The 15503-nt window shown below is 35.0% G+C and overlaps 1 protein-coding gene across 6 annotated transcripts in view; it reads left to right on the forward strand.

The window, feature by feature from the left end:
- med12 (mediator complex subunit 12) overlaps positions 1-15503 on the forward strand; it is a 64663-nt gene that overhangs the window by 26032 nt on the left and 23128 nt on the right. For all 6 annotated transcript variants that reach the window (XR_015506869.1, XR_015506868.1, NM_001441560.1 and 3 more), the window contains exons 19-29: positions 1629-1792; positions 1885-2016; positions 2103-2339; positions 5584-5728; positions 8321-8441; positions 10471-10581; positions 10685-10798; positions 13593-13756; positions 14061-14240; positions 15059-15130; positions 15227-15387. Coding sequence is in view for 4 of the 6 variants with exons in the window: in NM_001441560.1 (NP_001428489.1) it covers positions 1629-1792; positions 1885-2016; positions 2103-2339; positions 5584-5728; positions 8321-8441; positions 10471-10581; positions 10685-10798; positions 13593-13756; positions 14061-14240; positions 15059-15130; positions 15227-15387 (1601 nt within the window). In the remaining 2 variants the exon portion in view is untranslated. The remainder of the gene's footprint in view (positions 1-1628; positions 1793-1884; positions 2017-2102; positions 2340-5583; positions 5729-8320; positions 8442-10470; positions 10582-10684; positions 10799-13592; positions 13757-14060; positions 14241-15058; positions 15131-15226; positions 15388-15503) is intronic.

Below are 15503 nucleotides of genomic sequence, written 5' to 3' on the forward strand. Positions count from 1 at the left end.
TAAAGCATTTCTGCAGTGCAGTCATCTTTGAGTTTAAGCTGCATAACTCTGGATAAACTGTCGATTGATTTTGTTTATTTTTTATTTATTTATTTAAATAGTGAACATGATTAAATGTATTCGGATTACAGTATAACATGTTCTTCTAGTATAGTCTTACATTCTATACAAAGTATTATTTATGTCTTTATTTGTTGACTTTTCACAGTTAACAGTTACACCCTACTGATTATAGCCTAAACATGGCAAGAGTGAATGGCTTTAAAAAAAATCTGTTTAAAAAAAATTCAAATGGGAATTAATAATCGTTATGAAGTGGAATGATAGGCTGAATCGAAATTGCTTAAATGAAAACAACTTGGAACCCTACTGTCGTGTGAAGTCTATGGGCTCTATTTTGATGATCCATGCGCAAAGCGCAAAACGCAGGGCGCAAATGCTTTCAGGGCGTGTCAGGGCGCGTTTTTGCTAATTTAAGGATGGGAAATCTAAAAGTCTAAAAGGGTTGAGTTTACTTTCCTAATGAGTTATAGGTGTGTTTTGAGAATAAACCAATTAGAGTCTCATCTCCCATTCCCTTTAGGAGTCAGCTGCGTCGCGCCAAGAGCGCATTCGCTATTTACAGGACGCAAAGTAAGTCTAAGTGGAAAAAATGAGCATTTCACAAGCAAACAGTTAACAGTTTTTTAACAGAAAACTTAAACAGAGCATCTACTGCGTGAGAATGAGAGATAATGGATCACTTTCACTTTTGCTCTTGGATAGGGAAACCTTTACGCACAGACATCAATTAGTCTATAAATAAATACTTTTGTTTGTTAAGCGCAAATATTCGTTTCAAAACTATTTCTAAATTCAGTTCTAATTTCCAGCAAACGAATAAATGAATAATAATAGCAAAATGTGCTCAAAAACCTGAGTTATATCCTAAAACACATGCTGTGCCCCATTTGGTCTAAAACCTGACAGGTGGGCAAATCTAAGCTTGTTTTTAATAAAACAAATATAAATATGGATATATTAAATAATACTGCTAATAATAATAACATTACACAAAAGCAAATTGTTATGAATGAACTGAAAAAGCCTCCTGAGATGAAGACATAAAAGCAGTGGTTTTTTATATTTATGTAGGCTAGAAAAATATGTTTTGTAATATTTTAATCCTTTATATTTATATCCTATATCTATTCTCATTATATCCTATATATATCCTTAATATTTAAATTTTTTCATATGTAAAGATATTTGCCTATTGCTCTCTTGTGGGTATTAAGCAGTGTGTAAGCGAGGTGCAACTTTGTGCTGGAGTTTAGACCGGGTTAGTTTTGGTTTAATGAAAAATCTATTATAGTTTCTCAAAATAGCAACGCGCCAGCGTTCCGCCGCAGAACGCCTTCCTTTTTAGACCAGAACGCCTATGGGCGCACAAATGAGCGCTAATGCATTTGCTATTTAAACAGCATAGCGCAACGCCTCAAAACGACTCTTGCGCCAAGCTGAAACTACCAAAAGACTACTGCGTCACGCCTTGCGACACACTGCGCCGGGTGTATGATAGGGCCCTATATCTTCTTTCTTGTTTTACTTGTACACTAATATGCAAAGTTGTGTGTGTTGCCATGTAGCTGCTGAATGAATTGAGTCTGGTGGAAGCAGAACTCCTGCTTAAGTCCTCCAACCTGGCGGGCAGTTACACTACAGGCCTCTGTTTGTGTATCGTGGCTGTTCTGCGGAGATACCACTCCTGCCTCATCCTCAACCCTGACCAGACCGCACAGGTCTTTGACGGGTATGTCATATTATTTTCTACAGCTCAGTAGGACAGTGCATTTAACATCTTTTAGGGTGACATTGATGAAAGTGTCATATCTTGCTCTGCAGGTTGCGGATTGTAGTCAAGTCTGGTGTGAATCCTGCAGATTGTTCCTCAGCAGAACGCTGTATCCTAGCCTATCTCTACGACCTCTATACCTCCTGCAGTCACCTAAAGAGCAAGTTTGGAGAGATTTTCAGGTGAATGCGATAGTAGCATGGCTCATTTTGGAATAAATCCCCATATTCTTGGTTTCTAATGGCTTCTGGTGTTGTCAATCCCACAGTGAGTTCTGCTCAAAGGTGAAGAATTCCATCTATTATAACATCGACCCGTCAGACTCCAACATGCTGTGGGATCAGATGTTTATGATCGATGCCATCACTAATCCTACTGCACACAACCTCAACCACTCCATGTTGGGAAAGATCACCAATGAACTCAATGACAGCCCGGCTAACCGCTACAGCTTTGTGTGTAATGTGCTCATGGATGTTTGCGTTGACCATCGAGATCCTGAGAGGTTGGTATCTGATTCTGTTGATTGTTTTCCGCAGGTTTATTATTAGTATCTAACACCATTAAAAAAAAATTTAATCTTAATTTAATTTCAGTAAAATTTTAGAATAAAAAAATAAATGTTGCTCTGTCACCTGAGTTTGTTAAAGCCCTCAAATTGCTGACTAAAGCCCTGGTCGGATCACACTGTTTTAGTCTGGATTTTGGCACGATTTCCTTGATGTAGGGTATCATGTGGAGTCGTAAACAGCAAATGGCTGTCGTGACACAAAATTCAATAGTTTATTTTTGTGTAATGTAGCATAGTTTGCGACAACTGGTACCATGTCTGCGATGCATCGTGATAGTTTGGTATACAACGAGTTCCGTCATATGGGTGACACTGGAAAATAGGAGCACAGCATTTCTCAGTCATATCTGCGGGTGCTGCTGTTAATCCGTGGGTCAGGTAATCAAAAAATAGGCCGCATATTTACTTATGGGTGGGTCTCGGATGGATAAGATCAATCATTGGTTATGCAAACTTTACTACTTTCTCTAAAATATTTAAGTGTTTTGAGCAATTTTATTTGTCTGTCTGGAACAGATAAGCAGACATCTCCATTCTCCAGTTTCTGAGATCTCTCAGCCTTCCGACCAATTTGTTCTTCCGAGGTAGTCTGGAAACATGTTCAGTGCTGCTAATATATATTAAAAGCGTTTCCTGCTTATTCAAATTACTTAATTAAACTAATTAAATTAAAACTGACCGCCGCAACGGATGATTTTGTCATTAAAAATGCTAACTTTAATGCCTAACTAATAATAAATATTTCACTTTAATTTTATTTCGGCTAGATTTGAATTTATTCAACAAACCAGTTTGTGCTTTGGCGCTAAAGTGAATAGCACACTGCTTTTGAAGCACTTTACCTCAGATGTTATTCGTTATTTTTGTTTATCTAGTAGATATCTGACCAATAAGATTAAGATAATAAACAATAAAGTTAGAAATTATACAAACAAAACTCGTTATACAAAAACAAAATTCAAAAAGATATTTTTTTTTCCAAGAAAAATATACTAATAATTTTTTGTTTGTGCCCGTCTTCTACTCATCTGTGCTGGTGGATGATTTTTTCCCCTTTGTGGAAAATAATGATTTAATTAATGCTCCACTATAATTGTTGCATCACAAACCTTTGTCATATATTTGCTAATTGTTTAATATGTCTTTTTTTCTTGGGCATCTGATTATTTCCTTGGTGCTGATGTGCTTTCATTTTCTTCATCTCACTCCCAACAAGTTCAGACGAGGGAGCTTTTAACATGCAACCTATGGCTGGAAAACATTTAGATTTAAATGAAATTGTCCTAATATTAAAAAAGAAATATACATTTGATCCTTTCAAGGTCATAACCAGTGCCCTTAAATAATGTAGTCTAGTTGTTAGCAAGCATGAGTGTTTATTGAGAGAATGAAATAAGATAAAAATAAATGAAATTAGGATAAGAAATATTGTTAAAGCAACACTTGTGACTGCTTAAAGAAATATTGCTCGTCATCGACGTCACGGGATGACTGATCATGAAGGAACATGTAGTCTGGCACGTTTGTTACCAAAGACAAATCAAGAATTTATCAAGACAAAATCGTATAATCTGACATAGTGACTTTTGTAACTGACGATAAAAATTGTGTGATCTGACCGGGCAACAAGAAGAAGATTAAAGACATTTTAAAATTTCATCTAAAGTTAATAAAATGTTTAGTATGTTAAAATAAAATAAAAAGTAGAATAAAATGCAGTTTTAAATAAAAACTAATTCAAGATAAAACTTTGGAATTACTAAATTATAACTTTAATGTTTCTTTAGCGCAGTTTTTAACCCCGGTTCCTCCATGCTGCATATTTTTTATGTTCCTCCTCTTATTTTTTTACATCAGACGTTCGTTCAAATCTAATTCCAATGTGGTCTTTAAGGGAGCGTATATGTTTCATTCAAATGGCATTTTAGTGTGTGATATGGAAATTTGTATTGTATTTATTTATGGAGGTATATTATGTCACACAAGAGGAAGGGACAAGAGAGCAATACATCCTGTGTAGTGGCGTGTTAGTCTGAATCATTCATGCATGAAGCTCTTCTAACAAGCTGGTTATCTAAATCAGGTGAGTTAAATTATAGAGGTCGGTGGTGCATGAGGACCAGGATGAAGAAACTCTGCTTTAGTGTATTTATTTGCATTATTTTGTTTTTGAGTGATAAGCCATTCCAGTAAAAAAAAAAAAACATTATATATATATATATATATATATATATATATATATATATATACATATATATTTATATTCTCATACACTTAAACAGCTGCAATATAATGTAAGACTTGTTCAGTAAGTTTGTACTCTGTAGTTTGTTTCTGTTTGTCAGGCCAGATCAAATATCAACCCGTTGCCCCCATTTTTTGAACATAGTCATGAAATCTTGGGCATAGATTTGCTTTGGACCTAATATAACTTTTTACTTGTAAAATTGACAATTCTACAATATTATCAAACCTTTGGTATTAATTGATTTGATTTTATCCTCTACAAATCTTCTAAGACGTGTATTGCTGTTGCAAAATAATGCTTTGCAATTCTTGTTTTAAATTAATAATTAACTGTTGCTTAGTAATATCTATCAAAAATCAACAGATATGAAAACTAGAAATATTAAGCTTACAAATTATATATAATTTGTTAAGATTGCTTTTAGACTAAAATCATATGGTTTTAAAATGTAACCATAAATGGTTGTTGAACTATGCATTTAGAAATTTTAGACCTTTCCAACAATATATTGTTTATCATGATTGAATTAAAGATACATTTTAAGAAAACATTGAGATTTTGTTGCTGAAATAATAATAAATCGTAGAGTAACATCTAAATTGTCTCTCTCCACCACAAAAATATTAAATATTAAAAAAGGTAATAGCACAAAAAACTGTCCCATGTCAGACTTTTTTGTTATTAAAGAAAAACAATTATTAGAAAAGTCTATTAAATAATAATTGTAACACCTGTATATTTTTTATGTGGCAGAAAGAAGACAACATTTGTCTTATGCATTAACATTTGTCTTGGCATTACTAATTGCTAAGTAATGCCAAAACAATGACTCTGAGTCCTGATGTCTTAAGTGGTAGTAGAACAGCTGCATGGCATCTGTAGCTGCACCTGCTCTTCTGTGGTTGGCAAATGTTGTGTGTATTGTTTTAGGGTGAATGATATTGGTATCCTGTGTGCGGAGCTGACAGCATACTGTCGCTCTCTAAGTGCTGAGTGGTTGGGTGTGCTCAAGGCCCTCTGCTGCTCTTCTAACAACGGCAACTGTGGCTTCAACGATCTGCTCTGCAATGTTGACGTGAGTCTAAATATCTACTGCTTAAACCCCAATAATCTGTTACCTATAGTGTAGAAATGCATGAAGCACAGCTCACACAGTAGTCTCTTTCAGTATAAGTTGGACTGCAAAATGTACTATTTTATTTACACAATTTGTTTTACAGAAAGTGTGATTTCGAGTAGGGATCATACTTGACTAGACACTGCAGTTCAGCAAATGTGAATTGTGGATTTATAGCAAAATGTAACATTTACAGTAACGGTTAAAAACATTTAAAAGATAAACATTCAATTTTCTTTAATATTGTATTAAGCTAATTTGTGCTCTTAAGTGTTTGAACTTTTAGTAGTGAAAATTAAACCACACTGAACTGAACTAAACTTAAACTCTGAAAACTGGACTGGCACTTCAGTTTCAATTTACTATAATCTTCTATGTTAAGCTGCTTTGACACAATCTACTTTGTAAAAGCGCTTTAAAAAATAAAGATGAATTGAATTGAATGAAACCATTCAGAATGAAGAAACAATCGTTTTTGCAGCTTGAACAATGATTCATTGTATTTAGGCCTTTCACAATAATCAATATATTGACTTATTGCACAACACATGGCCATGACCTCAATAATTTTTGGTGATGCTATATATATATATATATATATATATATATATATATATATATATATATATATATATATATATATATATATATATATATATATATATATATATATATATATATATATATATATATATATATATATATTGCCCAAACAAGAAAAAAACAAGATCAGGAACATTTTAGCTGATTCTGCAACATCTTTATCTCTATTTTAGGTGTCAGTGTCAGTAAGGTTAAAGAATTACTATAAAATACTATAATATATTTTCATGTGGGTGTCTACCAACTGAAATTAGACATTTTACTTCTTTCTAATTCTTTTTACCTTGCAGTTTTTTGTTAACATTTATCATTTATATTATTATTGATTTAGGATATCTGTTTTCACATTCTGATTCCAGTGGCTAATTATTCCATTCGTAAAATGACTATAAATAAATTAAATATTCTTAATAAATATGATATGTTCTTTGGACGAGTGTATTTGCATTATGATGCTATTATATTGTCATTCTTAAAATGACGATAACATTGTTTATCATAATATATTTTTGTGCAATATATCGTATGACAAAATATAGATATCTTGACACGCCTAATTGTATTTAATTTATACAGTCAACACTATACTATGTTATTTTACATTTCATTATTCAATGTCTGTACCTGAATACCATTAGACTCCCCAGATCATTTGTACGTTTTCATTTTGGCATTGAACTATTAAATATGCTAGCTTCTAATTGACACAAATTCATTACTTTAGAAGACCCACCTAGACAATAAAAATAAGAATTTGTATTTCTGCAGAAAGATATATTTATGTGATCTGGACAAAATGTATTAATTATATAACAAACAATTAAACATTGCATTGTCATTTTTTTTTCTGAATTGTGCAGCTTTAAAAATCAAGCAGTTTTGTGTTGCTGAATTTGAACTTTGTCTAGGGGGAATTCTTTTATTCTTACTTAAAACCCAATGTTATATGAATTCCTATTACAATCAATGAATTTAGGTAAAAAGTAAATAAATCAGCAACTTTTAAAAGAACAGTTACTCAAATCTGTCGTATTAAACTGCTTGATTCGTGTGACTATTAGCCTGAGTTGATTATGACAAAATATGTGATCAATTTAAGCTCTTGACCTAACTGGAATTATAAAGACTTTTAGTGCTATCATTATCTGTTTCCATCCACCTATTTTATTTTCATTTTGTATACGTGCATAAAGAACGGTTGATGGAAACATCAAGATGTGCATACATTTAGAAAATGCACATAAAAAAGCATATGTGCTGAACTGAGTAGGTTAAACCTTTTATATGAAAAGAAAAGATGTGCATAAACTACAATGAAAACAAATTTACTGATCAAATTCCTGTGCATTAAGGTCACGTGATTTTGTTATAAGAGATCATGTGATGATCCAAATGTTGGTGAATGGACAAACCAGCAGGCTGAGCACACTATAAAACATTTAAAATGTTGTTTTGGTAATTCTAAAAAGTAACGTTTCAGGTTTTCGTGTTATTATATTATTAATCACCTCCAGAATAGTCAAAAGTGTCTGTGGTCTGCGTCTCATGCCTTCAAATGCCACTAGGCATTCATTGCTTGTTGGCATTGTCTTCTGAGGTGCAAGTAAATAAATAATTAAAGAAAAGACTGACGCAGCTACCACAGCAAATTTGTTTTTACTCTTGATATTTGTTAATCAGAAAGTGACAATTTTGTTCTCTTTGGCTCATTGGTTGGAAATTCTGCGTTACTCGCAGGTCTTTTATGAGATATTTCTGTACTGCGCATATATTCGCATCTTTGGATTGAAACATAGCTATTGTAACAGTGACTAAAGTATTTTTTGATCATGTTTTGTGATTAGATACAAAGTTACCAAAAATTGTGTTTATGTTTGGCTGTGTTGCTCGGGATAACTGCTAAAATGTATACTTGAGGAAAATTTTGTGTTGTTTTCTCTTTGCCAGGTGAGCGATCTATCTTTCCACGACTCTCTAGCAACATTCGTTGCCATCCTAATAGCTCGGCAGTGTTTGTTGCTGGAAGATCTGGTGCGCTGTGTTGCCATCCCATCCCTCCTGAATGCAGGTACGACTCCTGTTTTTCCACAATCACCTGCCATACAGACACTGATTAATTCACTTGTAGAAGTGGAAAAAAACTTTCACAGATTCTTGAGGGAGCCTGGAAAAATCAGACTGGCGTCAATACTAACAGAGTGCCTTTTTGATGTCTCTGCATTTCACACTTTCCATCTTTAGCTGTACTGATGTGTGTCCTGTTGCCTGAGAGCTGCTTCTGCCTCCCACACTCTCTCTTTGATTGGCTCAGTGCACAAGAAGCTATTCGGTTAGCTGTGCACTGTTTAGTTCCAAGCTTGTAGTTTTTAAATAAGCCTGAAGGAGTTGTTTAGCTCTATCCGGTATTTTTGTTTAAAGTTTCGTTCAAGTCCCTGTGGTGGCCCTTTATAGTTCAAACGAATTGTTCACTCAAAAAGGCAAATTGTCATCAGGTACTCGCCCTTTACTTGTTTCAAACTTCTTTGTGCTGCCTTTTTCTGATAATTGGTTTTTACATTTTAGAATTTAATTTAGGAATAATGTCAAATCCTGTCAGTAGCCCTAATGGCCCATTTCTTCTGAGGGGTACGCTTTTATGGCTGTTTCCACTGCCAAAGGGTACCAAAAAGCGAACCGTACCATACCCCTTTTTAGGTACCCTTTCGGAAGGGTACCTAGCACAACAAATGAGTACCAAAAAGCAAAGCAAGACATGCAGCTAAACGCTATTGGTTTACAGAGATACGTCACTAGCTCATGCGCAAGCCAGAAGACTGAAAACAAAGAAACCGCCATTGTTAAATACACAGCCAAGATATTACACTGTAATAATATATATGCATATAATTACGAGCCATGGTCAACCCGAGCTCAAACAAACCTTGTCATCGTCTTGATAAATAGCCCTAGAGCCAAGAGGAAGAGCAGAATCTACCCTGTGCCCCGTAATAGTGTTTACAAGGGCATCTAAAGCGTGAGCGTTTTCATTTTAGCTTGCCATGCGTCTATATTTGAAATAACAAACTTCTTGAGCTATTTATAATAATGTGCGCGTGATTATTGAAGTGCTTCTGCCATCCGATTCTTTCAGAAACAGACAAACGTTTCAAAAGAGTGAATCGCGAAAAAACTTGAGAAGACGGAAAAAACTAAGGAGCAAATGATTTTTTTAGCAACCAAAACATGAACAAACTGCAATGTTTAACTATTATCATCACCTTTTGCACTATTATGAACTCAGAATAACGAAATTACGTATGTTGCATTTATTTATTTTATATAATTGAAAACGTTACAGTAGTTTTTGCACCATTTTTGCATCATTGATCTGCAGTTATCAAATCTTGTTTATAGAAAGGTTAGTAATAAACATTTATGCAGAAGTATTTATGTGTATAAAGCATTTGTTTTGTGAGAAGGGCTGCTCATATGATATGTGAACAACCTGTACAGCTTTACTGTACTGTAGACATTTCCTCGAGCGAGTATGATGTCGACTGAAAACATTGGTAGTGGGAACGCAAGCCTGATAAAGGTGACTCGTACCGACGCAAACTGTACCACTCAGTGGAAATGGGCCACAAGTAAACTGAAACATTTTACACGTGGTTTTAGTTTATATTCTTTAAGTTTAACAGTGTTCAGAGCAGGAACTTGATCTTTTTTAATGTGATAGTTGTGTCATTCAGAGTAACGTAGTGGGTGAGAAATTCATAACCCCATGTTTTAGTTTGGCCAAATCAACACTTTAAGTCTTAGAATCCTCTGGAAGTTCAAAGGATTCTTTTGCCTGGGTGATTGTTTATTTATCCTGCTTGTTTGTTGAGTCACAGGTGGTCTGTCTGTCTGGCTGGTGGTCTGCAGTTTTCTCATCAGCCCATCCTGTTTGTACTGCACTCACACAGCTGTGAGCCAGAAATGATGGGGTCATTCTCTGAGGCTAGTGCCTATTTTTGGAAGCCGCTGTTTTTGACATGTTTGTGTGTGTGTGTGTGTGTGTGTGTGTGTGTGTGTGTGTGTGTGTGTGTGCGTGTGCGTGTGCGTGTGTGCGTGTGCAGCCTGTAGTGAACAGGATTCTGAACCTGGAGCCAGACTGACATGTAGGATCCTGCTTCATCTGTTCAGAACCCCACAGCGCAACCCCTGTCCCCAGGATGGCACTAAATCAGGTGACACATACCACAAACAGTACCCTACACATCCCAAATGAGCAATTCTAGACAGGATTGCCAGATGTAACTGCCTAGCTGAGAATAATGCTTCTGCCCACAGACAAATCCATAGTGGGGATCAGGTCGTCCTGCGACCGACATCTGCTGGCTGCTTCACAGAACAGCATCGTGGTGGGAGCCGTTTTTGCTGTATTAAAAGCTGTGTTCATGCTGGGTGAGATTTTAGATGCCTTTCTCTTTACCATTCATGTTTTTAGCAACAAACAAAAGATGAATATGTATTGTAAACATACAAAAGCTCTAAACCTTGCGTTATCTTGCATTATCTTGACATGATATGGGCGGGGCTTGACATGAACAATTAATGGGCCTAACAATAAATGTGTGCATGGGATCATTCTTTCATTATCACACACGGAATGTTTTTCACCTGCTTTCTTTTGCTTAGTTATTTTTTATTTATGATTTAATTATCATCCTTTACAATAACATTGCTTAATTGGAAATTAACTTCCATTTATGTAAAGTTAACTGGTGATCTTTGACCTTTAGCCTGGACAGACTACTGTGCATGCTTTTAGATTCATGTAGATATACAATAATTATTTTAAATGTAATTTAAAAAAAAAAAGTTTTTTTTTTTTTAAATAAAAAGTGCATGTATACAGCTATAATTAGTTTGTTTCAAACTTTAATTAGTTAAAATTTGTAGCTGACAAATACTTTGTTATTTGTTTATGTATTTTTCAGTGTAGCCAGAGAAAAAATGTTGAACCCTAAAAAATTGCAACTCGACACTATGATACCACAACCCATTTCCTCATGTCCATTTAGCAAGCTCTAACACAGCACACAAAAAGGTGAAATGAATGAGAAGACATGTGGACATAACACAAAATATATATCAAGTCATTTTAGCATGTCAAAGTCAAATTTATGCATTTAAAATATATTTTCCTAACAACAAAATTGTGGCTAGTGAAAATGGCAAGTGGCTAGTAACAATGAAAAACTACTAGCCTCAGTGGCTGGTGATCAAAAAAGTTAACGTCAAGCCCTGGATATGGGTCAGTTTCACCTTAATTTAATTCAGTACTATTTATCAAAAAAAACTATAAAATTAAACAATATTTATTGTTACACACAAAAAAAAATTCAGCATGAGGACATTATTTTTCTTTTTCACAGAATATTAATATTATGAAAGCACTGACAATTGTTGCGCTGCAGACCTCCTGAGTTGGAGTCCTGAATCATGGACCTACTTCCATTCAACCCCTCCCATATTTATATAAATATATATATAGTAGGTAGTGCTGTCGCCTCACAGCAAGAAGGTCGCTGGGTCACTGGTTCGAACCTCAGCTCAGTTGGTGTTTCTGTGTAAAGTTTGCATGTTCTCCCTGCATTTGCGTGGGTTTCCTCCGGGTGCTCCGGTTTCCCCCACAGTCCAAAAACATGCGGTACAGGTGAATTGGGTGGGCTAAATTGTCCGTAGTGTATGAATGTGTGTGTGGATGTTTTCCCAGAGATGGGTGCTGGATGTTTCCCAGATATTATGCTGGAAGGACATCCGCTGCGTAAAAAAACCCAAAAAAACTTGCTCGATAAGTTGGCGGTTCAATCCGCTGTGGCGACCCTGGATTAATAAAGGGACTAAGCCGACAAGAAAATGAATGAATGAATGAATGAATATATATATATATATATATATATATATATATATATATATATATATATATATATATATATATATATATATATATATATATATATATATATATATATATATATATATATATATATATATATATTATATATATATATATATATATATATATATATATATATATATATATATATATATATATATATATATATATATATATATATATATATATATACTGTCATATCTTAGTATAGGTAAAAATAAAAAAAGAACTTTAGAAAAATGATCTATTTTATAAATAATATTGTATTGCCATGTATGTTATATATTTTATATGACATATTTATTTATATTTAGAGAAGTAACTGCTAATTTCACGATCAAAAGGTTTCATACCCAGAAAATTTACCATGCTTGAGTTAATATTAGATTATATCATCAGTACAGTGAACCTTTCTTCAGATCTGCCAGATGTATAGAGCAGAGATGCCCGCGGTCCGAAGTTGGCCCTTTATATCCTTTGATTTGGCCCACCAAAGGGGAAATTATTGACAAGGTTTGGGGAATGCCTTTACATAGATTTTTATTTTAATGTAACCTTTTGTCTGTTAGTTTTATTGTTAAGCTACAAAAATAAAAATAAAGGTTTCAATAGAATGTTATAAATGGATAGGGGACAAAGCAGAAGATATCAGCATGCTAATCAAGGCAAAGTTCGTTAAAATAATATACATTTTCTAAAAATTAGAATGCATTAGTAAATGTGGTTGAAGTAATCTTTTCTTTTTATTTTTAATTATTATGAAATAAATGAGGAAATTACCTGTAGCAACTTTAGTGTTAAACAGTTTGCTATATTTACTTTTGGCCCAGAGCTCTCAATCAAGCTGGGATTTTGGCCATTCATAAGAAGAAGTTTGGGCACCCCTGATAAAGAGGGTGGTTATCTAACAAATGAAATGTATAAGCTGTATAAACTTCTATTTGCTACTCCCCAGGTCAAAAACAATTATAATAATTTGACATTGACCCACTAACATAATTTTAACAAAACAATCTTTCACATACTACTACATCTCGCAATGTCAACTTCGGTTTAAGATTAAGAACAAGATTTTTAAAAAATGTCTTAAGTTAGCCTGTATTTCTGACAACTACATTTTTGTTAACATTTAACGGCTGCAGCAGGATTAACTGTAAAAGGCTTGTGTTAACGTTTTTAGTACATGAGTTAGATGTGGAAAAGGAAGTCAAAGAAAATCAGAAATGGAGCAAATGTAGCCTAGTTAAATGTTAAAATGTTCAGAATTAACTACAAATAATGGCTTTGTTTTTTTAGGAGATGCTGAGCTGAAAGGCTCAGGCTTTTCCCATCCTGCTGGTCTGGATGATATTGGAGAGGATGACATGGGCTCTAAAAAATCTGGAGGACGTAATGTCTCTATTGAAACAGCCAGTCTGGTGGTTTACGCCAAGTATGTGCTGAAGAGCATCTGCCACCAGGTGATGATTTTTAGAGGATCTGTATAATCCAAATTACAATTAGTGCAGAGCTTAAAGTTGTGAGAACATTTTTATGGATAAGATACCTATTCCCAACTACTGGAACACAATTTGATGTTGTGGAAATGCCTATAATTGTGCTTCTCTGATACTGTAATGGACTAAGGCCGCTACAGTGATTAATATCAGAATTACTCTGCTCACTTCCAGCGGAGATGAGATGATTTTCATAGGAAAAGCTTAGAAATGCTGGTTTTAATGTATGAAGCTTGTTTGATTGAGCTGATTTGTGTCTGTGGTTCAGGAATGGGTTGGCGAGCGCTGTCTGAAGTCTCTGTCAGAAGACAGCAGTGCACTGCAGGATCCAGTGCTGGTCAACATCCAGGCTCAGCGCTTGCTGCAGCTCATCTGTTACCCACACCGACAGCTGGACAGTGAAGAGGGCGACAATCCACAGAGACAGCGCATCAAACGCATCCTGCAGGTCATAAGAACATCTGCTCCTTAGTAGACTGAACAGAGAACCTTTTCAAACATTCACAGACAAATCTAGCACTTTAAACATTTCTATAATACAGTGAGTCGCGATAGTTTCTTGGATTGTGGTGGTCTTTCAGTTTCATAAAGAACATTTTTGTACACTATTGTAAGATCTCTAATGTTGCTTTTTGGCATTTGGCAGATCAACTGGACATTAAACTAAAGTTAATTTTAGTTCACATTTATTTTACTTTAATTTTATTTTACTTTTATTTTGTAGTGCATTGCAGTAATAAAATTGTTTAACTTGAAAATGTTTTCTAAATGGTTTTGTATGTGATACATGGGGTCACCATAGTCTCACAGAATCATTTAGGAAACACTGTAATACACCATGTTTGTACATACTGAGGAGTTATCCTTGTTTTTGCAATTCCATTTGCTCTTGCTCTTAGTGCAGAAGAGAAACTCTTGAGCTTAAAAAGCCAGCAGAGCGGCTCCACATACATGAAGACAAACACGTGAACTTGTGTTTTAGACATCAGACAGCTCTGTTCCAGCTGTCGGCAATGGAAGAGCAGCAAAGAATGAACAGACAGTCATTTCCCCAGGCTTAATTATTCATTTCACACTCTTTAGCCTTTAAGCCATTAATGATTTGTGTGGGTCTCGCGGCAGCTCATTATTCTGGATTGGTTTTCATCTTCATAGACTGTGAAGACAGGGGCCCCTCGCAATTAATATCCAGCTGGGGCTCTTAAGCTCGTCTTAGATTCTTTTAAAAGCATTCTTTCCTTTTTCCGTCTGTTTTTCTGCTTCCAGAACATGGACCAGTGGACCATGAGACAGTCCTCTCTTGAGCTACAACTCATGATCAAGCAAAGCTCAAATAATGTAAGCAGAAGTGTGCTTGTGGACTTTAACTGGGCTTGAGGATATTTTCCTTTAAGGTTTGTCATTTGCTGTTTCATCTGAACCCACTCTTTACAGGAGCTGTATTCTCTTCTGGAGAACATAGCCAAGGCCACTATTGAGGTTTTCCAGAAGTCTGCAGAGATGAACTCTAGTAACCCCTCCTGGAATGGCTCTGCTGTCTCGGGCAGCTCAGTCTCCAATAGCAACAGTGCCAGCAAACTCAAACCTGTGCTGAGGTGGGTGACCTCAATCATTGCTTTCTGCATGTGGTCTTATTCGCTGTCAGTTTGATGGAGTCGATGGGCTGCCTTTCATACCTTCACACAACACGAATAGGTTTTCTTTTAAAGGC

Source organism: Danio rerio, chromosome 14 (genome assembly GCF_052040795.2).
Source record: "Danio rerio strain M-AB ecotype USA chromosome 14, GRCz13ab, whole genome shotgun sequence".
Lineage (NCBI taxonomy): Eukaryota > Metazoa > Chordata > Actinopteri > Cypriniformes > Danionidae > Danio > Danio rerio.